Genomic DNA, 27,961 nt, shown 5'->3' with positions numbered 1-27,961 from the left:
GTTCTCTTGATAGCATTCTGTTCTGGTCGTCACTCTCCCTCACCCATGTTACTGTCTTGGAGGCTTCGGGACTTCATTTTGCTCAGTTGAGACATTTACACTGAAGTTAGAGTCATCTTTTAAAGATCCGATCCCATCACTTCAACTTTAAAATCCATTGATTATTTTCAGGGACTTCAGTGATCACTTCTTTTCCATAAATTGACTTCTGCTGTTGCCACCGCCAGCCCGTTTTCTCAAGGCTGCAGCTTAATGGGCTTTCTCTTTTCTATGTGGCTGGTGGAAGGGTCCTCCATCCCTTCAAGCCCCTCGTCTGGCTAGTTCGTCCTTATGACCAGATCTCTGATAGGAAGTGAGCCTTCTAGACTCAAGATTGCTTTTGATAACTGACCCTTTTGTTCCTTTTCCTAGAAGAATATTCCTGAATTTTATTTTTAGTCCCTGTTTAAAGTCGGGTTGGGGATGTGGCTCAGTAGTAGAGTTCTTGCCTTGCATGCACAAGGCCCTGGGTTCAATCCCTAGCGCCACAAAAACAAAACAAAACAACACAAAATAAAGTCTTTTTTTCCATCAACTCTAGTATCTATGAAGTTAGAGACCGTCCAACTTATTCACTGCTATACTCCTAGCATGTAGCTTGATTCTTTGTGTACAGTATATTTTCAGTTAATACTGGCTGAATAATTTAATAAACAATAAGTGATTTGATAAAATAATTACAGCACAGTAATCCTTTGAACCAGATGTTTTTTTAATTTTTAATCAACAGCATGAATGAAGCCAAGCATAATGATACAGGCCTGTAATCCCAGTTGCTGGGGAAGCTGACCCAGGAAAATTGAAAGTCTGAGGCCAGCTTAGGCAATTTAATGAGAAGTTGTCTCAAAAATATTTTTAAGGGGGGGATAAGTAGGATAAACTCAGTGGTAGAACACTTGCCTGGTATGTGTGAGGCCCTGGGTTCAATCCCCAGCACTGAGAAAAAGAGAGAGAGAGAGAGAGGGAAAAAGTTAAATAAATAACTATTGATCTCTACTAGAAAAACTCAGTGAATCCCAAATTATATTGCTTGTCCTGGACTTACCAGCGGTAAGCACTGGATGAGATAGCATAACCAGGAAACTAACCCTGTGTCTGTACTGCTGAGCTCATGCTTGAAGCTCTCATCCCTTGCCTGATCTTACAGGGTTCTGTTTTCTGTATCTTCCTCATCTTGCATTTCCTTTCTCATACTCGGTATTTTTTTCTTCATTTTTTCTCTTCTGAAGGCATACTTCTGAGTTTGTTGCCTTGCCTGCTGATTTTTTCCCTTTCTGTAATTGTGCTGATATGGATTGAGCTGTACAAGCCTGTATTAATGAATCCACACCAGTATGTGTCCTCTCAGTAATCACTCACTAATAGAGGCAGAGAATATACAAATGAGAACCTATTGCGCTTTTTTAAAAAATACTAAAAGTATTGTTTTTATGAGATGTTTAATGATTTCCTTTCAAAAACATTTCTGTGTTTTGTGAAAAGACAAGTATAATAGTAGTCTAAACTTGTATTGCCAGCTGGGCCTGGTGGCGCATGCCTGTAATCCCAGCACTCAGGAGGCTGAGGCAGGAGGATCGTTGCAAGTTCAAGACCAGCCTGGGCTGCAAAGTGAGCTCAAGGCTTGCCTGAACTGCATAGTGAGACCCTGTCTCAAAAAGAGAAAAAAAAAAAAGTCAACTTGTATTGCCTAATTTGGTGATTTTTGTCTTATTATGTGATATAAATAAACATTTTCTATTAAATTCTCTTTCAGAATATCGAGGAAATGAGTGCTTTTAGCAAATCAGAATTAGAGAAAACTATTGAACATTTGACATGTGTTACTCATCAGGTAATTGATCAAACTGGATTTGGGGTATAGTATTATGTGAAAGACTGTCAATTTTAGCTTTACTGCACTGGTTTTTTAAAATTACAAAATAATATGCTAGTAAAATTATATAGCAGCATATAGTATTATGTACTTTGAAGGCCGATTACTTAGGTTCAGATCCATCTGTCTCCTGCTGTATCTTTAGCCAAGTTACTTGACCTTTCTGACCCTGAATTTCTTTACTAGAATTAATACTTCTTAGGGTTTTTGTGAAAATTAAATAGGTTAATAACACATGTAAATAATTTAGAGAAAGAGCACCTGGCATATTTTAAGCATTTAGCATTCTGTACATGTTCAGTACACATGCAGCCATCATAGATCTGACTGCATAGCTGGCTAACTGTGAATATGGAGCCCATGGATATAGCGGGCTAACTGTACTCTAGGGGTACGATTTTTAATCATTTGGAATGCTTTCTGACAGTCTTTTTTCTGTTTTGTTTTGGTTACTTTCTATCACTGTGTCATCACTGTTGCTATTTATCTACCTTCTAATTCTATCACCTGAGTCATTTGATTTTTCTCCTCATCATAGGTTATATTTTCCTGCTTTTTTTGGATGCCGGGTAATTACAGATTATATGCCAGGCACTGTGAATTTTGCCTATTGATTGCTAGTTTGTATTCTTGTGAATGCTCGAAGTTTGTTTTGTGATGCAGTTAAATTATAAGGAAAGTACCCTGATCCTTTTTAGTCTTGCTCCTAAGCTTCCGTAGGTGGAACCGGCATAACATATAGTCTTGAACTAATTTTATTTCACTATGGGGTAAAGCCCTTTCAGTAGGCTACCTGCTGTGTGTTGAAAATGGTAAGGTTTTTGAAAGACCAGTGGAAACAGGTATTGTTCCTGGTCCTGCTTGAGCCTTGAATTTGTTCCTTCTACTCCTGATGATTCTCTCCCTGGCCTTGGGTGCCTCGTTCTCTGTGCTGAGCTCTGGAGCTTCCGCTGTGCATTCTTGTCCACAATCTTTGCAGCTTCTCGACTCACACTGCTACCTTCTGCACATAGGGTGACCTCCGGTGTTCATCCAGCTTCCCTCTCCTGTTCCCCAGTCTGCAAGCTCACCAGGCGTATTGCAGGAGTCTTAAAGCTTATCTCATTTACCTCCTATCTCGGCGGTCTATGTCTATCATTTTCTTTTGCCCAGTGTCTTGAAAACTACTTTTTCCTACATTTAGTCCAATTTTTTAGTTCTTTCAGGCAGGAGAGTAAATCTGATCCTTATCACTCCGGCTTGACTAGAACCTGAAAGCAAGAATGAGCCGGAATGCACATCTGAAGAACGTAGTGCATGTTACTGGAATGAAACTAGAAGATAGGAAATACACGATGTTAAAATGTTAGAAAATAGAGTGATAGGATCTAATCTGTATTTAGTTGAATATGAATTTATATGTTATACACTTTGAGGACCGTATAATAGAATATGTGGGAGAGACAGTGTTTAAATAATGACTGATTATTTTCTAGACAATATGAAATCATAGAAATACAAATGCACACTGAATTCCAGATGAATGACAAATCTCAGTCAAAACAAATAAAAATACATACTTTTAAAAATATAAGGGTGCTGGGCGTGGTGGTGCATGCCTGTACTCCTAGCACTTGGGAGGCTGAAGCAGGAGGATCCTTGGGAGTTCAAGACCAGCCTGGGCTACAAAGTGAGCTCAAGGCCAGCTTGGACTGCATAGCGAGACCCTGTCTCCAAAATGACAATAAATAAATAAATAAATAATTAAGGTGTCTCTGGATAAATTTGTAGGGTTCTTTACAGAAAACATTATACAACCTCACTAAAAGTCATTAAAGAAGACCTAATTAAACGGAGACATGCCAGCAAGTTTATTAAAAAAAGTGACAGATACAATATTTATAAAAATAATTTCTCTCCAAGGTTATTCTCTAGAGTAATTTTGATGTAATTTCAGCGGAAATCTCAAGGGGTATGTGTGTGAGTGTGTGTGTTATGAAAATTGGCAGTCAATTCTAAAATACACGTGGAAACAAAAAGCCAAGAGTCATGTAGAAGTCTTAAAGAGAATTGTGGTGCTGGACTCACCCACCCAGATTTGTGGGCTTTGACATCATTATAATTAAGATGGGGATAATGGAGGCTGATAAAACCCAGGAGAGCAAACCCACAAATAGAAGGCGGCCTCACATACGAGGTAACTCCCACTGGGCCGGGATGGACCGCAGCTGGGGGTGCTTGCCTGGCAGGCTCCAGGCCCAGGCGTAGTCCCCAGCACTGCAGAACATACAAGCAAAACCTCAGGTTGGTGAGAAAAGGAACAATTATGCAGTAATTGTTTCTGGGAAAAGTGGCTACTTACATTCAAAAAAGACAAAAAATTGGATTCTACTTCAAATATACCATACCCCCAAGTCATTTCAAGAGTACTTACAGCCTCGAGTGTTTAAAACTCATTACATTTTTAAAGAAGTGCAAGGAAAAATCTTCTCAACCTTGGGGAAATAGAGCAGTCATTTATACAGCATTCGCTATGGGCAGACACTTTCATCAATATTTTATGCATATATATTAGTTTAGTTCTCATAATCATATAAAGTAAATGCTAATATTGTCCTCACTTAACAGACAAGGAAACTGAGGCAGAAAGGAACCTTGCCCATGAGCACATAGCAGGCAGGTGTGTGGTGCCAAAGTGTGCGCACCGCTAGACCGACACAAACAAGGTCATACCTTAAACGGAAACAGATAAACTGGACCCTAATGGCGAAAGCTGTTTACCTCATAACCATAAATTGAAAGCAAACCACTAATTGAGATGGCAGCTGTACTTCTGTGCCCCGGCCCCTTCCACAGAAGATGTGAAAGTAACAAATTACTAATAAATACAAAGCGATATTCCACCTCATATAGAGTGCAGTCATTTCCTTCCCATCAGGTCGTCAGAGTTCAGTACGGGCTAGTGAGTGTGTAAGTGTATGTAACTGCTGGGGGTGCAAGACAGTCCTTTGTAGAGTAGCCTGGCATTATCCAGCATGGCACGCATACGCTCAGAGCCAGCAATTCCTTCTAGGTGTGTGCCCCCGGGGGGTCAGCAGACTGTGGTCCTCAAGGCAATTCAGCCGGCAGTCTGTGTGTAAATTGAGTTTTTATGTAGCACAGGACTGCTCCTTTGTGTCTGTGTTGTCTGGCTGCTTTTGCCTATCAGTTGGTGGAGGGGCGTCACAGACTCCGGGGCCTACAAAGCCAGAAGTGCTTGTTCTCTGATAGAGTACATAAAACAAGCCAGAGGTCCATGGATGGAAAGTGGATAAATGATAAATTCATGCCATCATTTGTTAGCAGAAAAGAAATATGGAGCAGTGTTGCAGAGCACCAAAAATTAATGAATAGTGATTGCTAAGATCAACATTTGTGAATCTTAGAAATACTACGATACACGAAAAAATGAATTGCTAAGGAAAGCATGCAATGTGATACCACTTGTTTAAAGCTCAAAACCATGCCGGGCGTGGTGGCGCACGCCTGTAATCCCAGCACTCGGGAGGCTGAGGCAGGAGGATTGTTGCAAGTTCGAGGCCAGCCTGGGCTACAAAGTGAGCTCAAGGCCAGCCTGAACTGCATAACGAGACCCTGTCTCAAAAAGTCAAAAAGTAAAATAATAAAGTTCAAAAACTTGTGAAGCTAAGCAGTACATTGTTCAGGGAATCCTATTAATGTGGTACACCAAAGAAAAGCAAGGAGCTGAGCACCATGGCATATGCCCGAGCTGCTGCTTGGGAGCCCGCAGCAGGGGTCGCTGGGACACTAGTGTGAGGCCAGCCTGGGCAGCGTGGCGAGAGCTTGCCTCAAAACAAAGAGGAAAAGCAAGAAAAGAAACACAAGACTGAGGATAACGGTTTGGTTTACAACATTTTCTGCTCCGGTTTTTCCATAATTTAGTTGACTCTACTAAATGTCTTCGTTTTTAAGTCTTCAAAATGTTCAGTCTGCGAGTTGTTTTGCTTCTTGTTTCCATTGCTGCGTGAGTTTGTTTTTTCTTTTGTCTTTTTTTTTTTTTTTTCCAGTACCGGCAATCGAACTCACAATATTGTGCTTGCCAGGCAGGTGCTGTGCCGCTGAGCTAAATCCCCAGCCCCTTTTGTCTTTTTTTGTTTGTATCTTTTCTTTCATTTTAGTGATAGGAAGAGAAGTAAATGAGTATGTGCCTTCTGACATCTAGAACCTAAATATAAATGTAACTCTTAAAGTTTAAAAAATAAATATAATTTCTTTTCTTTCAGAAATACTATTAAAAAGTGCCTGTGAAAAGTAGAGACCCTATAAATATGCCTGTTAATTTTTGAAATTTAAATTTTAGCTTGAAAGTGAAAAATACGAATTACAATCTAAAGTGTTAATAATGAAAGAAACGATAGAGTCACTAGAGAACAAATCCAAACTCCAAGCTCAAAAGCTTAGCCATGTGGCTGGTGACTCATCCCATCAGAAAACAGAGGTGAACTCCCTTAGGTAAGTTTATTAGAGCTTTTGTTATTTCACTTCCGGGGAAACGTTTTCTAGGTGCATATGGTTCATGTCCACAGAGTTTCAGACTGTACCTTTGGTCTTGCAGCAGAATCACCTGGGAGCTTTTGAAAAGTCAGGGTTATGAGGCAGATCTTGGATGTTCTAATTTGCTGAATAAATCTGGGTGTGATTTGGGTATCTATATTTTTTTAAACTTTCTTAAATTAATATGTTGTAGGCAAGATTTTTGTACCTACCTCCTTTTAAAATTCTTAATGACTGCTTCAGATAATTTTTCTCTATAGCATAAGATTGCTGAAAATTGTAGAATTGTTTCTACGCATGCCATTTCCCTTGTTTCTCTTGTCTCTCTCAAAGAAATGTAAAATCTGAGTAATTACCTCCTACTCCTACTTTTTAACCCTGTCCAGCTTAGAAATTTTTTTTTTTTAATGTATGAGTGTGGGTAGGGCTAGAAATTGGACCCACGATCTTGAGCCTGCTAGACAAGCACTGTACCTCTGAGCTACACCTCCACCCTAGAAACAAATTTTTAACAAAAGAGAGTCCATGAGTAGTGTACCCTCTGGGAGACCAAGTTTGACAAAAATATGGAACAAGAGTTTGTAGACAGGTGGTAGAGTCCAAAGATCCAGACTGAAAACGGTGGCAGTGAAGGTGGGGAACAGAGGCCAGGTTGCAGAAATATTTCTTACATAAGATCAGAAGACTTGTCTGATTTATATTGACTGATAAGGGAGACAGATGTGATAATGCAGAATGTATGCCTTAGGGTACTAAGTTGTTGTTTAGCCATTAATCATTTTTGAACACATAAGACTCAAGGAAACAAGAACACCGACAAAATCCATTTTTCTCGGTTGCGTATCTGCTATAAGTAAAGATACTGAATATCAGCAGAAAAGCACTATGCGGAAGAGTCAGAGGAGATCTGTCACTTACATTTACAGCAAGAATCAGGGAAAGATTTTCAGATGCCAACAGGATATTATGTCTCTGAAACTAAATCAGACTGAAGCATTCAGAAAGGATTGTAATGATAATTTTAAAAGAAATCGACCTATTAAAGCAAAAGGGTTTTTGAACAGTAGATGGGCTGGTGCAGAAAACTGACGTGGTGGCCCGTGGTACCGCTCGGCGGCACAGCCCCTGCCTGGCAACCGCTAGGTCGTGAGTTTGATTCCCGGTACCAAAAAAAGAAAAGACTTGAGTTGGTGAAGTCGAAAACAAGCTCAAGAAATTTGTCTAGAACTCGGGGCCAAAAGGAATGATGACACACATTCACTGTGCAGAAACTAAGTCACAGAAGTATGTGTAAATAAGCCAGCAAAGGTGAGACTCAAAGGAATAATTAGAGGAAAAGCCTGAGACTGTCGCTCGTTAAGTGTTAACCTGATTGTGAGACAGCATGAAGCGCTAAGATGAAGCGCTGGTTTGTGTGAGCAGTTAAGGGTTACTGTGTTTGGGACTCGTACAAGGCGTCCTCAGTTGCACTGCTCAGTTGTCTTTATGAAATAGACTTTAGGAAGAACTGAAACAGACGCTGCCCCGCTGCTCTGCTCCCCTCCCCCCGCCGCCGCCCCCCACCCTCATCTCTCTTTTCGAGCACTGTCTGTATTGTGTGAAGGAAACCTGCGTGGGCCTGCCCCTCTTCTTCTGATTAATGTCTACATTCACCTTCCAAGTAAGGATATCATGGTGTGCTTGTATCTCCCAGAATCACTGATCTGGCTAGGTGTGGTGGAGCACACCTGAAATCACAGTGATCTAGGAGGTGAAGCAGGAGGAGCCAAGTTCAAGGACAACCTGGGCAAGGAACTTAGCAAGACCCTCTCTCAAAACATCAAAAGCTGGGGATATGGCATTTGCCTTGGCCTTTGCCTAGCGTGCATGAGGCGCTGGGCCCAATCCCTAGTACCAAAGGAAAAAAAAAATTACTAATGTATCCTTTTTACTTGTGTATCCAGCTGACTATGTCTGGCACTTAGTCCACTTTGCTTTTTCTTCAGAATATAGCTACATTACTTGTTTGCTTGATTTTTCTTCTTATGCTAATATCCTTTGCTCTTGTGAGCTCAGTCGGCCTCTCCCCCACCCGGGAGTCGTTCAGTCACTGCGCTACAGGAGACTGTGAGAGTTGTCCTGTCCTTTATAACCTGGGCGTATTGCATGATTTCATAACTATTTGGCTCTGACATAAAAGTGACTTGGTCCCACTTTTGAGATGCATAATGGAGCTCTTGCTACTCCTCTTATTGAGTCAGTTCTCTTCTCCTTTTTGTGATGCACACGTGAGAAATGGACTGTCAGGTAGGCGAGGCACATGTTCCCTTCCATCCACCTCACGGACCTTCCTCTCTTTCCCTCCTGCATCAGGTATTTTTTACCAAATCTCAGTACCTCCCAAAAGGCTTTTCTGTGTCAGGCACGGTCTCTAATTGCTGAGATGGTCTTTGGTCTGGTCTCTTAATGTAGCGTCAGGGGCTGTAACTTTTTAAAGTTAGATGACTGTTGTCTTCCTTGAAATGTAGGATTTACTGAGACCTAGGATTTTATGCCCAAATCAAAACTCCATAATGCAGTAAAGGAGTGTCTTTCTACCCAGGAAAGATGCCTGTTTGCTCCTCGGAGCAAGCTAGGGGAGCTATAGAGCCAGGATCAGCAAGCTTTGTGTGAACTGTCCGTGTTCTAAGACCATACAGTTTCTGTCACACCTACATAACCCTGCTTTTGTAGCTCAGAATTAACTGTAGGCAATCTATAAATGGAGGAATGTGGTTGTGTTTTAATATAACTTTATTTATAGACACAAACTTGGACTTTGTATACTTTTATTATGTCACAAATTCACAAGTTTTGGTTGAAAAGTATTTTTAATCATTTAAACATGTAAAAACTGTTTGAGCAAGAATTTGAAGGATCCAAGTAAACTAGGACACCACCCCCTTGCAGAAACGTAAAAGAAAACCAATCAAAATTCCTCTTCCGTCTTTGGTGTACCAGGAGATGCTATTTACTAATAGTGTGGCTCGAGGAATGGTGGGCTATACCCAGAGACTCGGGGGAGAAATCCAAAATAAAACAGATACCACATCAACATTTTCTCCTATTAGCCCATCACAATTCCAAGCTGACCTCTGTTAGATGGTGCTTCAGCTCCATTTTAGAACTTAAACACTTCTTATGAGTAAAGGACCAGGTAAGATGCTGTCTTTGTTTAAAATACATTGTGTCATGAAAGGAAATACTTGTGTCCATAAAATGAGAGCGTGTGTGACACCGTGTAACACAACACACCTGAGGGGTTTGAGTCTCAAGAGATGAACATAACCATCCCGTGTCTGTCAGGTGGAGAGCTAGGACCCGACCCTGAGTCGCTCTTACTGCTCTCCCCAGTAGGACGCTGTTCCTCCTAGCTGTGCTGTGTAGCATTCTGAAGCTGAACTTACTCCTGTCTCCCCACCAACCTAGTCCTCACAGTTTCATTTCCAAACACCATTATGAACACATAATCAGGCAGTTGTTCAGCTGTTCCCTGTGGATCCTCACCCCAGGTCTGCACTCAGAAGACCTTTACCATCTAGGAGCTGCGGCCACACCTGTTTCCCAGCACTGAGGGAGGCTGAGGCAGGAGGATTACAAATTTGAGTCCCACCTGGGCTCCTTCCCAAGACCCTGTCTCAAAATAAAAATTAAAGACAGGCATGTATCACATACTTGTTAATCCTAGCACTCTGGGAAGCTGAGGCAGGAGGATCACAGGTTCAACGCCAGCCCAGGCAACGTAGGCAATTAGTGGGATCCTTTCTGAAAAGCTGAAAACATAAAAATAAAAAAGTGGGCTGAGAATGTAGCTTGGTATGAAGACCCTGGGTTCAGTGCTAATAATAAATAATCAACAAAAATTAAAAAGGGCTAGGGATGTAACTCAGTGGTAAAGAGCCACTGGCTTCCATCCCCAGTACTAAAAAGAAAGAGCAAAGATAACCATTATCTTGGTAACAACACTGGTTAGCTGTTTGTGAATGGGATGAAATACCACACGTACGTATGCAAAGCAGAAAAGGTTTATTTGGCTCACGGTTTTGGAGATTTCCGTCCATGGTTGACTGGCTCCAAGGTAGCAACAGCATGGGGACCAGGAAGCAGCACGAGGGGAAGAGCCTGTGTGAAGGGGCCGTGGGCCAGATACAGTCCCCAAGGTTCCAGCCCATGAGCAGCGAGACGCACCCAGAAATGCGCTTCACTGCTCTCGTAGGGCCCTCTAACAACCGGAGTGACGATCCGGATTAGCCGTGGCACGTGGAGAGTGGTGGAGCACAGCATAATCCCAGCGTGCAAGAGGCCACGGCAGGAAGTGGGGATCAGGGCCAGCCTGGGCTCCACAGAGACCCCATCTCACAGACCCTATCTCAAAAACGAAGAAGGTGAACTGTCACAGTACTCAGTCAGAAAGGTTACCCCAGGGCCTGATGCGCAAGCTCTGTTGCTGCTTTTCCTGTCTTTACTTGAACTTAAAAAGGCAAAGCTGTGTTTAGGACTCATCCAGGGGCTTCCTTTATATGTGTAATAATAAAGATGTTAATCTGCCTGTATCTACCAACTCAGCTTTCATCAGAAGATTACTGTGTGTATGAGTTGTGAGTAAAGAGATGATTAAATTTCTGCCTAGAGTTTCAAGCACTGCACGCTACTTAACATCCACTAAGTACTCTGTGGGCCATCCCATTTTTGGAAGGAATCTAGCTTCCTGATAGACGTTTTCCACATGGAGAACATTGGCTTCCCTATATAGTGTGTGGAGGACAATATGCTACAGTAGACCAACATTGATAACAGGTTAGGCTCTCCTAGATTTTCATCTTTTCTTTGCCTTCACTCGTTTTGTGACTCTGGACAAGTTAGTATTTGTTTGTGTAAAATTGGGTTAATAGTTCTAGTTATGGAACTGTTTCAATAATTAAATGAGCTAATACATTTCTGGTACCACTGTGCTGTTGCATCCCACAGGACAGCAGCTCTAGAATAGCTTGAATGTGTTACAGTCAACGGGACCTCACAGAGAATTTTATTAAGTGATATTGCTTGAACCCAGTGATTCTGATGTGTTTTGATTTGCGTATATAATTCTAAAGAAGCCAGTCCCGGTGTGACTGTCATTCCTACCTCTGGACTATTCACTTTCTATTGGAATAGTAAGAATCCCTCAGTTTTGCCTGTGAAGCTTCTTCATCTCAATACAAATGTTCCATTTTACTGCTGGTTCTGGAAGCCAAGCCTCCTCCCCATTGGGCAGTGCTAAGCTAAGCTGCCGGTAGTGTCTTCCTCCCTGTCTTATCCTCAAAGGAAAACTGAAAGAAACCTGACCAGTAGCCTGGAGTGGAGCCTTCTCTTTCTGGCCAGGCTGAGAGAACTCCGGGCTCAAAGGGAAAAAGCATTCTGAAGACTCGATGACAACGTGAGAGCAAGTGCTTGTCACAGCTTTCAGACACGCTGTTTCCCAAAGTGAGCCTCCTGGGCAGTGACAGACTCCCCTGGAACTGACGTTACTGCTGATTGCCCAGGCTTCCACGCGCCCTTTCTTTACCCCCTAAAGCAAGTCTTTAGTCTCGCATCACCATTGCACTACAAGAAGTGTCAGCCTTCTCCGCTGTGAGCTCTTCAGAGTAAGAAACAAATTAGAGTTCACACTGGGGTTAGGGTTTATGCTGAGTCCTTCGAAGTGCTAGGCTGTGCTATAAGAGCAGAACTTTCCTTTTGCCTCCACATTTAGAAATAGATTTTAGAGGAAACGGAGAAGACTGTCAAGAACCTTTCAGAAAAGAGTACTTACTCAAATTTTATACTGTATTAGTCTTAGGAAGATGGAGCATGGCAGAGAGTAAGAAATAATATGATGCTATTAGTTACACTGGAAGTGCTGTAAAATAAAAATAAGTCAAAATACTTTGACATCTTATTTTTAAAAATTATTTCTCTGAGAGATAAAGAGTGCCCTTCGTTTTTATCCTCTGCTTCTTTAGGATCGTAAATGAGCAGCTACAGCGGTCACTTGAGGACCATCAGCACCAACTGTCCCTAAAAAGAAGTGAACTTGAATCTGCCCAGGAACAAATTAAAATGCTGGAGAAAAAAATAGGTAAGTGCTTTTCAGTTTTGTTTTTGCTAACACGAATTTACTGTGCCCAACAAATGTGTCTTTTCACGTGCAGATGAGCTAAACGTTAAGATGACCTCACAGAGTGAAGAGGCTCATGTGATGAAGAAGACTATTGGTGTTATTGACAAGGAGAAAGACTTCCTGCAGGAGACAGTGGATGATAAGACAGAAAAGATCGCAAACTTGCAGGAGGTCCTGGCTGCTAAAGTATGTGACTGTTAAGTATGCTTTCAGCATCAAAAGATTGTTTTATTCTGTTTGAGTATGCAGTTCTTACTACCACATGTAAGTTCCTCAGATCCAAGACCATGTCTTCTAATACGGTTTTTTGTTTGTTTGTTTTGTCTTTTTTGAGACAGGGTCTCACTATGTAGTTCAGGCTGGCCTTGAGCTGACTTGGTAGCCCAGGCTGATCTCCAACTCACAATGGTCCTCCTGCCTCAGCCTTCCAAGTGTGGGGATTACAGGCGTGCACTACCATGCCCGGCTTTCTAATATGTTTAAGTTTCTTTTTATCTCAATAATTTGAATCTTTAACATGGGATATCCATTTTTAGAAGGTGATTTTATCAGCTCTTATTTTTTTGGTTTTTCTCCGGTACCGGGAACCGAACTCACGACCTTGCGCTTGCCAGGAAGGCGCTTTTGCCGCTGAGCTAAATCCCCAGCCCCTATCAGCTCTTATTAAAGCAAACTAAGGAAACCATTCAAGTTCTTAGGGTGGGTAGAAACATACCAGTGTGTAAGGTAGAAATGGGGGTTGGAAATATGTTTACTTAGAGCTTTCTTTTCTGCATAATTTATAGGATTAAACTATATACCTAACTATACAAATGTGATAGATTATACAAATTTAGCTAAAGATATTTCTATATGAAAGGTTTAGAATCTTACATATTTTTATAATTTCTGTAGGAAAAAGCTGTTGCTCAGATGAAGATAACTATCTCGGAGTATGAATTATCTCTCAAGTAAGTAATTCATGAAATGACATTCAGCTTTTTAAGACGTTTTCAGTAACTGTAGTTTTATTTAGTAGCAGTTCAGTAATAGGAAAATTTATTTTTTCAATTTCCCCATTTTTGTCAGTGACAGCATCATTTCCTCAGTCTCTCCCTTAAAAATGTGTCATCCTTTAATTCCTCTGTCATCCACATCCAAACACTTAGGTTTTCCTAATTATTCATTTACATTTCTACTTGCTTTTGAATTTTACTGTAATTACCTAACTCAGATCCTAATCATTAAAATTTACTTTAATAGGCAGTTTTGGGTTACTTTCCATTCTAAACTTGAGCACTATTTCCAATTTTACTTTCTTTTTTTTGTAATAGTGAGATTTGAGCCCAAGGGCACTATATCACTGAGCTATATCCCTGGCCCTTTTTACTTTTTCTTTTGAAACAATCTGGAACTCAGGTGGGACTAGAACCTGTTTCTGCCTCCCTGGAATTGCAGGCATGGGCTTCTGCTCCTGCCTACAATTTTATATTTTATATCTAGTCTTTTTTTTTTTATTTATTTTAAAGAGTAAAAGAAGGATAATATAATAATGGAGGGGCTTACCAAATTACAGACAAAGTGGTTAGAAGTTATCAATGGTTATTGTTTTACATATTGTTATCTACAAGATAGTTTCTCAGGAAAACAAATAGACAAATAATAGTGAGTTATAGACAAAAGAGGTAGGAGATTATCAATAGTTGTACTATACTTCGGTATCTTCAAAGTGGCTTCTAAAGAAAATAAATAGACCTATTGAATAATCATTAATTTTTCTCAATGGTTGTTGTAGGAAACACATAATAATAGACATGCATCCATTTACGAAATAGGATAGGAACAATACAAACATTGCAGAGTTGTGGATAGATTAGTAAGAAAATATCAAAGGCTGCTGTGATACATGGTGGTATCTTCAAAGTGGTTTCTCAGGAAGACAGAGATACGCAAGAAGGGTCTAACAAGTAGTGACAGCCTAAGAATTGTCAAAAATCAAGTGAGCTGTCTGGGGCGAAAGCCATTTTTTGTAGCGTTTTCTCTCCAGCCTGCCATCTCATTGGGACCCCACAACTGGTTAGTGTCCTCTCCCCAACTGTCAGCTCCACCACAGCCTGTACTGTCAGGGGAAGAATGGCTTCCAGGGAGTCTCTGCAGGTATTGTGCAAGGTCCTCCTGGTTTACAGCTTCCGAACGGCTTTCATGAACACAGTCCAGAGGCCCTCTGACTCCGTGGGCTTAGTCTGCATTCTCATGTTCTCCGAGTCCTTGTTCACCAGCTGCTCCTCTGCTGACTCTGGATCTTTCTGGTTCTCAATGGCAGAAGCAAGAGTGACCCGTTGTATGGCATGTATTCCCAGGGGTTTCTCCATGTTTGAATGATTCACACACATCTGTGGGTGGGCATCTGTAGCCAGTGCATGGTGGGCCAATTATGTCATTGTGCCTCCGTGTCATGGTTGTTCTCCATCAAGTGGCGGCAGCCAGCCTGAAGGCCGCCGCGCAACAGCACTCGCCGCCACATGGCTCCCCCTGCGCCAGGGGCCCTCCTTCTGGGTACCTACAAGGCAGGGAGCGAGCCAGTCAGAAGACTGTGGCTCCCCGTGCGCCGGAGGCCCTCCTTCCAGGCACCTATGAGACAGGGAGCGAGCCAGCCCGAAGACCAACACTCCCCGCCCATGGCTCCCTATGCAACTGGGCCCCACCTTCCGGGCGCCTATGAGGCAGGGAGCCAGACAGGTGCTCCCCGCCCGCGACTCCCTGTACACGGGAGGCCCTCCCTCTGGGCGCCTACTTATATCTAGTCTTTCCAAAGACAAAAGTCACTAATTAACACTTCTATTACATTCCTTTATGTTTCATATCAGAGTGGGAATGTAAACATTTATTCAGTATTTGCCCGTTAAATCTATTACATTTAGCACTTAACACTTGGAAATTTTCTGTGTTTATGTGGCTTTTGGAATAATAAATTTGTTTTATGGCTTCATTTGCATGTAATGATTGTTAGAAATCTAAAATAAGCTAATTAATCTAAATGTAGCAGTTATAATTGTAGAGTTTATTTTTAGTATACTTTTCAGGCTACAGCAGTTTTCATTTAAAAGAAATACAGTTTTTCAAGAGCTTTATTATTTCTATATCACCTTTTAACAGCCAACTAAAGGAAACACTGAGTAATCGAGACCGGGAAATCAGCAGCCTCCGGCGTCAGCTTGATGGAACTCTCAAAGAACTTGATGAAGTAGGAAAGTCTAGGGAAATATCTTTCAAGGAAAACAGAAGATTACAAGATGATCTGGCTACAGTGGCAAGAGAAAATCAGGTATTGGCATAATACGTAAACTTTGATCATTTCATAGTATGGCATTTAGTTGTTTACTAAATTATTAAAGCCTTAAATTACTATTTTATTCTAAAATGTAATGATACAAATATAAGTAACATAACTAATTCTTTAAGAAGAGTGGTTTTGTCAGGGTATTAAAACCTGTAGTTTAAGGGGCTGGGGATATAACTCAGTGGCATAAGTGCCTACTTGGGTTGTGAGTTGGATCCCTGGTACTGCCAAAAATATATATATATATATCACTGTAGTTTAGGCTGTCTCTTGGGTTCAGCCAATTTCTCACCATTTTGGTCTTTGTAAGGGAACCTGCTAAGAGCTCAGAATTCTCTTTGGCCGAAGTCATGGTCATAGTGTGGGTGAGGACATGAGTGTCATTCACAGGGAAACGTTTCTGTGTTCTAAGGACCTGTCACAGATTGTAAGTATATATACTTCTTTTGGCTGTGACATATATTTGTAAATAAATTGGTGAATATTTTAGAGTCGCAAACACTGGAGAGTAGCGGTTTTGCATGTGCTGTTTTATTAAATCATTATACCAAGAATACCAGTGATTTTGAATAATTTATGTTTTTAGAAATTACTTTCAGTACTTTTTAACAAAGCATATTGCTGATATATGAATTTTTTTTTAAAGGTCAGCTTTTGACCATTATTAACCCGTATTGTACAAACCAGATACATGGTCAGGACTCTTGTGGGAGATGTGTGATAAAGGTGGGTTAAAAAGGTGGGTTATCTGCTAGGAAAAATACATAAAAATAACCCTTTGAACAGTTTTCCTGTTTTTTACTCTCTCCAGTTCCAAAGGAATTATTTGAACATAAATAGGCATCATTTGGGATGTTGTATTTGCTGTACAACTGTCTTCAATTTCTAATTTATAGGAAATCTCATTGGAATTGGAGGCTGCAGTGCACGAAAAGGAAGAAATGAAGAGTAGAGTTCATAATTACATAACTGAAGTTTCCCGATGGGAGAGCTTAATGGCTGCTAAGGTGAAAAACATTGTTTAGGTTCTGTTGAACATTGAGTTTTTGTGTGTGTTTGTTCTCTCCGATAGATTTTGCCTACTGCCATATTTCCCATAGATCATATCATATTTCCCATAGATATCTGCCTGCACAGATATCCGATGCTTCTTAAATTAGAACAAAATTCCCAATGTGTATATGTTTTTATGACACAGGTGTTCCTATGAATGATCGTTTACTAATTTAGAAATCATTTCATCATGCTTAAACCAGGAGCAAGAAAATCAAGATTTGTTAGATAGATTTCAGATGCTTCATAACTGCGCTGAAGACTGGGAGATCAAAGCTCATCAAGCTGAAGGAGAAAGCAGCTCAGTTAGACTGGAACTTCTGTCTATTGACACAGAGAGAAGACACCTTCGAGAAAGAGTGGACCTATTAGAAAAAGAAATTCAGGAGGTAATGCATTGGTTTGTCTAGTAAAGGCATTATTTAGAAAACATTCAAAGATACTTTATTGAGATGAGGATATAGCGTTGATGTAATCAAGTTCAATGGTAATGTTCTGTCATTAATTCTGATAACTCTGGGTACTGAACCCATGGTAGGCAAGTGTTCTACCATAAACTACATCCCTAACCTCTATCTACCTATTTTGTTTTTTTGTTTTACGTATGAAGTGGGTCTACTGAGTTGCCTATGCTGGCCTCAAATTTTGCAGTCCTCCTGTGTGGGCCTCCTAAGTAGGTGGGATTGCAGGCACACACTACCACACTCCACTATCTCTACTACATTTCATGTTTGCCAACCAAAACTGTGAATACATTAGATACTACACTCTCTTCTTCCCTACCCTTGGCATTACTAGTCTATTTTATGTCTTTATGGATTTGACTTATCTTGGTTTCTCAGATAAGTGGAATTATATAGTATATGTCCCTGTGGCTGACTTTTTTCACTTAGCCGTAAGATTCACTTTACCTCCAACAGTCATCCATGTTATATATGTTTCATTACTTTTCAAGGTTGAATGATATTCCATTATAAGGGTATTGCATTTTGTTGTCCATTCATCTTTTGATACCTTATTAAATATGCAATTTGCAAATATTTTCTCCCATTACAGAGGTCTTCTGTTCACTCTGTTGTTAGGTTGTTTTTTAATTAACATGTAAATTTATATTGATTTATGGAATATGACGTGTACAGTATATAATGATCAAAACAGAGTAATTAGCATTTCCATTTCCACAATATGAACTTTCTGTGTGTTAGGAATCTTCAGATTCTCCTCCTCTTATTTTTAAATATATATTAAACTGCTGTAGACTAGTTATGCCGTGGTGCTATTGGATATTAGAACTAAATCCTCCTCTAATAGTTTTAAATTACTTCATTTAGTAAATGTTTGCACTACATAATGTTCACACCCCTTCTGTGTAGTGTATGTGCATAACACATCCTCATTCCTTTTTTCTTCCTCTTCTCTCCCTCTCACCCTTTAATCTGTCTCTTGATCCCCTTTCCGTATGAGAAAGAGCTCCTTATTTATCATCTGTCTTTCATTTGTTCTTTATTTATATTTTGGGTTTCTCATATAAGAGAAACTTAAGTATTTTAGCTTGTTTCTAATTTATTTGGCCTAACACTGTGGTGTCAGGATCCATTGTGCTACAAATAACTCAAGTTTATCTTTCTTTATGGCAGAGGAATATGCCATTGGGTGTAAATAACCACATTTCTCTATCCATTCATCTGTTGATGGACATATAAGCTGCTTCAAGATTTAGCCATTATTGGAAAAGCTGGCTTTCCACAAGCCAACAACTAAAACTAGACATGATGACATGTCTGTCACCAGGCATTACACTAAAATAAAAACAGATCAAAGATCTAAATATTAAAACAGAAATGCTAAATCTGCTGGAAAGAGAATAGGTAGAACTCTTGAAGACATAAATGTGAGCAGGTGCTTGTGCTGAACAAAACCCCAATCTGTGCAGGAAATATTGCAAAGAATCAACTGAGATTTCATCCTATTAAAAAGCTGTTGTACAGCAAAAGAAACCATGAACAGAGCAAAGAGACAACCCAAGAGTGTGAAAAAAATTTTGCCAGCTTTTGTTCAGACAAAGGGCCAATATCCAAAATGCATGAAGAACTCTAAAAGTCAGACCCCCCCCTAAACTTAATGACCCAGTCAAAAAATGGGCATCTGAAATGAATAAACAATTCTCAGATGAAGAAGTACAAATGGCAAATAAATACATGAAAAAAATGTTCAACATCATTGGTCATTCGAGAGATGCAAATTAAAACAACACTGAGATTCCATCTCCAGAAAGAATGGCTATCATCAAGAAATCAACCAATAACAAATGCAGGTGGGGGTGGGGGTGGGGGGAAAAAAAGAGTCCTTCTCCACTGTTGGTGGGAGTGTAGACTGGTGCTTTCCTTCATAGGTGATTTGTTTCTTTTCTCAAACAGCTTTTAATATTCTGTTCTTGTTTTGAATTTTTGGAATCTTGACTGTTATATGGCTTGGTATAGATTTTCTTTTTTATCATGCCTAATTGGAGTTCTAAATACCTCATTTACCTGTGTCAAATTCTGTTACCATGCTTAGGAAGTTTTCTGTCATTACTGTGTTTTTATGCACTTTCCACTAACGCCTGATTTTTATTTATTTATTTATTTATTTTTGGTAGTGGGAATCAAACTCAGGACCACGCTTGCCAAGCAGGTGCTTGTGCTGCTGAGCTATATCCCCTGCACCTGATATTTTTTATTGATTCCAGTCAATCTTAAGTCATTTTTCTTTGCATCATCTAGTAGCTGTTGGATTGTGTTATTTTGTGATCCCTTGCTGTTTTTAAGAAGTCTGTCTTTACATGATTGCTAACCACAACCTGTATTCTAGATCTGATATTCTGTCCTCATATTGGTTGAATCTGCTGTATATACTTTCAATAGAATTTTTAATCTCCTGGATATCTGCTTGAATCTGTTTCATGGATTCCATTTCTTTCCTATATTGGGCATTCATGGTTTTCATCATTTTCCTAAGTTCCTCTGTTTTTTATCCGTGTCTACTCTAGATTCATTAACCATGACCTTCATTATGGTCATAATCTCTTTAGTTATCTGAGAATTTATTTCCAATTTGTTTTTCCTACAGCCTCATTCATCCAGTTTGTTACTTCTGCTGTTACCATTTCCGAGAGTTCAGGTGGATAGCTTTTGATTTCTTCCAGGTCACTGCCTCCTTGTTTTGCCTTGGATGAGCTGGAGGTCTTGGATTACATGTTGCTTCCATCTCCTCTCATTTTCTATTTTTTTAAATCTATTTTCTGTGTTCATGCTTGTAAATTGCTTATGATACATAACTTTTTATTAGTATCAAGAACTCCTTAGGAAATGACTGATTTTCAGAGATGTCTTCCAGGTATAGCAGGCTTTTGGCTTTTGAGTCTGTCATAAAAGCTTATTTCTTCAATTCATTTGGGAGGAGAAGTTTCTGCCTCTTTGGCCTAGCTCCTTATCTTGTTTACTTTTCTCACATTGCTGGAACAAAATACCTGATGCCCAAGATTAAGGAAGGAAAGGTTTATTTAGCTCACAGTTTGTGAAGGTTTCTGTCCATAATCAGCTGGCTCTAAGGCAGGGTGGCATGGCAGAAAGGTGACAGTTCATGGCGGCAGAAGATACAAAAGGGGAGGCAAGAAGCAGAAGGGGGCAAAAGAGAACAAGCCTCTTTCCATTCCTTACAGTATAGGCAGGCCACCTACCCTAGGGTGGCTGTAGCACTCACACCCATAATCCCAGCATTGGACCATGAATCCATTACAAACTCTAGAAGCCCACCCATGACTGCATAAGGCTTTGGGAGAACATCTAGACACAAACCATAACACCTCTGATTCTTTGGTACTGGCCTATAGTATTGTTTATGACCCTGAGACAATCTTGGTCTTGGCATACAAAGAACAACTGATTAGAACAACTATGTCACCTTGGCTAATGTAGTACAATGAGTAATAGGATCTAGTACAGCCTAGAAAATGACAAAGTGTGGTAACTATTGATTTGCTACCTTTAACCATATGAACAAGATTTATAGTTATATAACAAAATCTGAAACAAACCAGAAAACTATATACAGTAAATATCCCTGCCATTTAGCAATTTTACCCTTTGGTAAGAAAATTTAACAGGGATGGGAAGACAAAGTAGAGAAATAGAAGAAGAGAAAGAGATGAGAAGTAAGATTGAAGGACAAAGGAAGATTACCGAAGCTTTTGGAGACTGGTGAAGAAGATAGGAAGGAAACAAAGAAGAAACAAAAATAAGAACAAAACAAAACAAAAAAACTAAAAACAGTGTTCACACTCATGGGAAAACAAGAATATACAATTAAAAGAGAGATTTCTCTGATTTCAAGCCTATGTTATGTTCTAGGGTTTGTAGTTTTGTGGTAGTGTCCACGTCAGTGTGTATCTCTGATGTCACCAGTAGATGAAAGAGGCAACAGAGCCCAGATCCGTATTGTATCGCAGCAAGCCTGCAACAGGATCAGGGCAGGGTCCTGTATACTCCCAACAAGCCTGCAGTAGGAATCGGGTGGGGCACCAGTTCAACACTGCAGAAATTCAGGCTGATTCTGGTCTCTGGTTGTGGGACTGTGGTTTGAGTTGTTCAGGCCACAGCACCGTGGGTGTTTTTTGCCAGTTTGACCTCGGCTCCCTGATCCTGGCTGTCTTCCAGGGCTGTACATCACGCAGACACTGGGAGCCCTGAGATGAAGCCAACCGCCTAGTCCCAGGTTCAGCTGATCCTACCCCAAAGTGGTGGCCCGTCTTTTACCCCTCCTGGGGATGTTTGAATTGGGGTCACTCCAAGCTGCTGCTAAGGTCTGCAGCCACTGACTGCTCTGCTCCACTGGTGTGTTTCTCCATGGAGGCCTCCAGGGTCCCCCGCCATCACCACACTTCTATATGCTCGAACTTCTCTCATGCCATGAACCAGCAGTTAGGGGAAATGTGCAGTGTGCCAATGAGGAGGGAATGAGGGAGAGGGCAACTGCTTACCACCTCTGTCTTCTGCCTTGAGGTCTGTCACCTCACTCTTCCCTGAGCTCCAGTTCTCCCTTCAGAACTTCCCGGGTTTGGGGGATCCACCTCCCTCCTCCTTCTCTTCCCCAAGTTGCAATGTACTCCAGCATCTGGTCTCCCAATCTCAGAAAGTCTGATTTGCACTGCTCACCGTTCTGCCATCTTCCTGGCAGAAAAAAAAGAAAAAGAATAGGTTTACTTTGGCTCAGTCCATGTTACCTGGCTCCAAGGCAGAGACAGAATGGCAGAGGAGCACAGTGGAAGAAAAGTTTTCAACTCATAGCAGCGAAGAGTCAGAGTTAAAAGCGAGGAGCCAGGGATGCGAATGTACCCTTCCACATCACACCCCCGACCACCCCTTATGACCAGGCCCTACCTCTGGTGTGAAACTTTGGGCGACATTTTTAGATTTAAACCATAAAACCTCGTAGTGGGATCCTTGGGTCATATGTATGGCAGTTGTGTTTTTAGTGTTTGGAGGAACCGCCTCTTGTTTTTTATAATGGGTTCACTAATTTACCTTCCTACCAACAGTGTGTAAGAGTGCCCCTTTCTCCATATTCTTTACAAGCATGTGGTTTTTTCTGTCATTTTATAAGTTACCCCAGTGAGTCAGATGATCCCACTGTGGGTTTTGTTTTACTTTGGTGGTGATTTGTATTTCCCTAGTGATTGCTAGTGCTGAGTTTTTGGGTTTTCTTGGTTGGTTTTTTTTTTGTTTGTTTTTTTTCCAGTGCCAGGAATAGAACTCACGACCTTGCACTTGCCAGGCAGGTGCTGTGCCGCTGAGCTAAATCACCAGCCCCTAGTGCTGAGTTTTTTATGTGTGTGTCTATACATGGTGGCCATCTTTGGACTTCTTTTAAAAAATACCTGTTCAGATCCTTTGCCCATTTTAAAATTGGATTTTTTGACATCTTGCTGTTAAATTGTTTCCATTCCTTGTATATTCGGGAAGTTAATCCTGTGTCACAGGATAGTCTGCAGTACTTTTTCCCACTTATAGGGTTGTCTCCCCACTGTGTCATTTCCTTTGCTGCACAAATGCTTCCTAGTTTGATATACAGCAATCCCACTTGTGAAATTTTGCTTTGGTTGCCTATGCTTTTGGGATCTTATCTGAGACATCTTTGGCTATACCACTGTCTGAGGTGCTTACCTTATTTTCTTCTAGTAGTTTCATAGTTTCAGGTCTTAAAAAAACCTTTGATCCATTGTGATAGTTTTTGATGCATGGCAGTATTTAATTCTGATGAAGTCCAACTTACGTAATTTTTTTGTTTATTTTCTTTATTTTTGATGTTATGTCCAAGAAATCATTGCTGAATCCACTGTCACAAAGCTTTTCCCATTTTCTTCTAAGAGTTTTACCATTTTTAACTCTCATGTTCAGGTCTTTGATTCATTTTGAGTTAATTTTTATACATGGTAAAAAGTAATCATTCAACATCATTCTTTTTCATCATGAAGACTAAGAAAAACTGCATAATATAATTCAGTGTTCAATTAAAATACAAGGGTCCTGGGTTAGATCAATATGAAATAGTTAACTATTGGGGCTGGGGATTTAGCTCAGCGGCAAAAGCGCCTGCCTGGCAAGCGCAAGGTCGTGAGTTCGGTTCCTGGTACCGGAGAAAAACCAAAAAAACAAAAACCAAAAGAAATAGTTAACTATTAATTTTGCTCTTTTTGTTGTTCTTGTTGACATAGTTCTTTAATCATCTTTTAAGAGAAAGTATTGACTCTTGTAGTGGATAGAATTATCCTCCAGAAAGATATATTTAGGTGCTAAAATCCAGTCTCTTATTTGGAAATAGTGCTTTTGCAGATACAATATAGTTAAAATGAAGCCATGCTAGACTAGGGTAGACCTTCAATCCAAATATCTGTGTAAGATGATGGAAACTTGGGCATAGAAGACACAAGGAAAAAGCATCCTATGAAAGCAGACTGTAGTGATGCGTCTACAGGTAAAGCAACACCAGTGTTGCAGTAACCACCAGAACCTAGGAGACAGACAGATCAGATTCTGCTTCAGAATCTCTAGAGAAACCAGCTCTGCAAACTCCTGAATTTTCTACCTCTGGCCTCCAGAATAGTGAGGGAATAAATTTCTTTTGTTTTAAAAGATACTCGATTTGTGGCAATTTGTTACAGCACTCCTAGAAAACTTATATAGATGTGAGTGCCAGGAAGTAGGTTGCTGCTGTAAGAAACACCTAAAATTATGAAGGTAGCTTTGGAATTGGGTAGTGGGTAGAGACTGGAAGAGTCCTTAGATACCTGATGGAAAAAGTCTAGATTATCTTGAAGAGATAATTGGTAGAAGTAAGACCATTAAAGGTGATTATGGTAAAGCTCAGAAAAAAAGAGAAAATGTCTGTTAATGTATAGAGCATAGGGCTGGGGATTTAGCTCAGCGGCAAAGCTTCTGCCTGGCAAGCGCAAGGTTGTGAGTTCGGTTCCCGGTACCGGAAAAAAACAAACAAAAAAAAATGTATAGAGCATATAAACTGTCCTGAATGCAGTGTTTCTTTCAATGAAGTCTCAAATGAAATTGAGGAAATATTATTTGACTCTCAAGAAAAAGTGATCCTTGTTATAAAGGGGCAAAGAACTTGGCAAAATTGTGGTCTTGTGGGAAGAAAGTACAACATGTAAGGGAAGAACATGGACATTTAGGTAAGGAAATTTCCAAGCAAGGTGTGGAAAGGGCAGGCCTAGGTGTCCTTGCTGCTTTCAATAAAATGTGAGAGGAGGGGCTGGGGATTTAGCTCAGCGGCAAAGCGCCTGCCTGGCAAGCTCAAGCTCATGAGTTCGGTTCCTGGTACCGGAGAAAAACCAAGGAAAAAAAAAAAAGAAAATGTGAGAGGAAAGGGAGAGAGAACAGAAGGAACTGTTTTTTGGGTTTTGGGGTGGGGGGTTTGGGAGTGGAGTTGTTTGCTTTGGCTTTTGGTTTTTTGAGACAGGCTCTCACTATGTAGTTCAGGCTGGCCTTGAACTCACTAGGTAGTCCAGGCTAGCCTTGAAATTACGGTAATCCTCCTGCCTCAGCCTCCTGAGTGCTGGGATTACAGGCGTGTGCCACCAGCCTGGTTTAAAGAGGAAACTGTTAAGCAAAAAAGGAATCAGGGCTTTCATGATTTTGACAGATTTTTAGCCTGTTGAAGGAGTATTTTCTGAACATGAGGAAAGTGGACAATATTGTAACTAGCTGAAGGGATGCTTTTCAGTCTTTTAAGTTTCTCAAGCTATTCTTTCAGTCTTACGTTCTTTGTCATTGCTTATAAATTTTAAGTGGTATATGAAATTGGCTTTTATTATAGTTAGTTTGAGGGGAACTTTTACTTACTTTTGCTGTATTAATATTGGAAAATGCATGTTTACTTTTCTGCCACTGTTGATACTTAGGAAGTCTTCCTACATCAACATTAGATGTCTAATGTTGATTCGTTTCAGTAAAGTATGTTAAAATAATTTCACTTTTCAAGTATGAAATTTGGAAATAGAGTTTATGTAAGTTGTATTTAACACTCAAAATATTTAGTTTTAAAATGAACCCCCATTTTGAAATTTAGAACCTAACTGGAAATGGCCGGGAAATGATAAGTGTAAGACATCATTATAACAAAGAGAATTGATAAAGGAAAAATGTAAGTTCAAAAATTCCGCCTGGACACAACACCCGGACACAGTAATTTTCACCTTTGCGTCTTCCAGATATTTGCATGAGGTGCTTAGTGATCATGATTAATAATTACACATTACTTCTTTTGTGCAATAAGTAGGCCACCTTTAAATAGCAAGCTACTTCCTGAGAGTGTTTTCAAATATGCAAAGATTAGCTCTCATATTTTTCCAAAGTAAAATTATGGCTGCACAGATGTAAGCCCCTAAAATTATTGGGTTACTTTAATTTTTTACATATTTCATTTTCTTTTTTCAGCACATAAATGCACACCATGCTTATGAATCTCAGATCTCATCAATGGCAAAAGGCATGGCTAGATTAGAAGAAGAGCTGAGACGTCAAGAAGATGAGAAAGTGACAGTGTTAAATGATATGTCTTCTCTTAGAGAACTCTGCATTAAGCTTGATTCAGGCAAAGATGTTATGACCCAACAATTGAATTCTAAAACTCTTGAGTTGGAGAGGGTAAGAACTAGAGAAACTGTGTTTGTACATTGTTTTATTGACCCCTGCTCTGCTTTAATTTACCATTCTCTACCCAATATATTTGTTTCCCTTTAGAATAGCTACTTTTGACTACAGGCTTTTGACAACCAGATTTGACTACAGATTCCTTGCCAAGATTTGTCTAGCAATAATAATGATAAATTAGGTGCTCTGGCCAGGCGTGGTGGCACACCCCTGTAATCCCAGCACTCTGGAGGCTGAAACAGTAGGATCCCTGACAGTTTGAGGCCAGCCTGGGCTACATAGTGAGTTCAAGACCAGCCCAAACTATATAGTGAGACCTTGTCTCCAGTAAATAAATAAATAAAAATAAGTGCTCTGTGTTTTGGAATAGACGGATATTTAAGAGATTGTGGACTTCATAGTTGCGTATCTTCTACATTCTTTCCGTTTAAAAGTAAGGCATGAATGAAAATTTGAACTGTTCATTGCTTCCTAAGTGGAATATTTTTCCTGATAAAAATCTCAAGGCATTTAAGTTTTACTTAAATTTACTATGCTGGAACTTTCCATTAAACAGAGGCATTACTTTAGACTAGCTAGTGTGTGCTTTCAGACATGATTATTTGGAGTGTCATTCATCTAGTGGTGTGTTTTCTGGAACCGAGAAGCTATGATAATGGCCTGACTGTATGCAGAGTGAGCAGATTTAAGAAACCAGAGGACCTTATTGTTGTAGAGTGGTACATTTTAGGATTTAATATTAAAAAGGTGGCCTGAGTGGAAAAGTATTTGAGGATCAGAATATGTCTTCGAGCCAAATAAATCCTTAGTACAAGTAGCAAAGCTCAAAGGTCTTTTTCTTATAATTAAGGAAATTGTTCAGAATCATTGCTCAATTATAGTACTCAGAATGAAGCAACTGATGGGTAAGCAGCTCTGTAGAACTATACTGTCAGGTAAATCATTTTTCAGAGTGAGTCTAAAATGATATTAAATTAATCTTTCATTTTTTTGTAGGCTCTGGTAGAACTAGAAAATGTAAAATCAGAATCAGAACTATTAAAAAAACAACTGTCAAGTGAGAAATACACGATTAAAAACCTTGAATCATTGTTGGCTACAAATAGAGATAAAGAATTTCATTCTCATTTAACATCCCACGAGAAGGATACAGAAATCCAGCTACTTAAGGACAAGTTAACCCTATCAGAAAGCAAACTGTAAGTGTCATAAGTCAACCAATGTAAAGAAAATAATGTGTCAGAGATAGCTTTTCTATTTGAGGGGATGAGAGGGGATAAGAAACATAGTAGAGACACAAAATACTTGATTTATGTGTCTGCTGCTTTGGGAAATCCAGAGGGAATAGCTCAGGGGAGAGAGACCTTGTGTTTGGAGGTGAGGACTTGCTCATCTTCACGGTTAGGGCGCCGTGAGGGAGCTGGGAAGGAGCATCAGGAAAAGTTCGCATTGGGGGAGTGGTCAGGGGATGCAGCGAAGGGAAGGACGCTTCAGGATGGGAAGAGGTGTCTATAGCTTGTGCTGTAGATTAGGGAAAAAACTCAGAAGAGGCAGTGGCCTAAACCTCCTAAGTGTACTGATTACCTTTCAGAAGATTCATGATGATGTCATTTTAGAGTAGAGAGGTTCGGATATATTTGTTGGAAGAGAAAAGGAGACCAGAGTAGAACTACAAGAGGAAGAATGGGCTTTTAAAAGGAGTTTAAAACTCTCAGGCAAGAACCAAGAAAGAACCAGTGAAGATTTTACATCTTGGTATCTAGTTCCTGTGTCAGCTGCACTGC

The 27,961-nt window shown here is 40.1% G+C and overlaps 1 protein-coding gene across 5 annotated transcripts in view; it reads left to right on the top strand.

The window, feature by feature from the left end:
- Positions 1-27,961, top strand: part of Cep135 (centrosomal protein 135kDa) — a gene marked incomplete in the record, with an annotated part of 69,744 nt that overhangs the window by 29,393 nt on the left and 12,390 nt on the right. For 3 of the 5 annotated variants that reach the window (XM_013518557.1, XM_013518556.1, XM_013518555.1), the window contains 10 exon segments: positions 1,793-1,870; positions 6,252-6,403; positions 12,445-12,560; positions 12,634-12,788; positions 13,497-13,552; positions 15,738-15,906; positions 16,818-16,928; positions 17,178-17,363; positions 25,962-26,171; positions 27,174-27,376. In XM_013518557.1, the coding sequence (XP_013374011.1) occupies positions 1,793-1,870; positions 6,252-6,403; positions 12,445-12,560; positions 12,634-12,788; positions 13,497-13,552; positions 15,738-15,906; positions 16,818-16,928; positions 17,178-17,363; positions 25,962-26,171; positions 27,174-27,376 (1,436 nt within the window). 5 annotated transcript variants of the gene reach the window in all.

Source organism: Chinchilla lanigera, unplaced genomic scaffold, assembly GCF_000276665.1.
Source record: "Chinchilla lanigera isolate Chin_1 unplaced genomic scaffold, ChiLan1.0 scaffold00046, whole genome shotgun sequence".
NCBI classification, from domain to species: Eukaryota; Metazoa; Chordata; class Mammalia; order Rodentia; family Chinchillidae; genus Chinchilla; species Chinchilla lanigera.
This window is presented reverse-complemented; position numbering and strand designations above follow the sequence as displayed.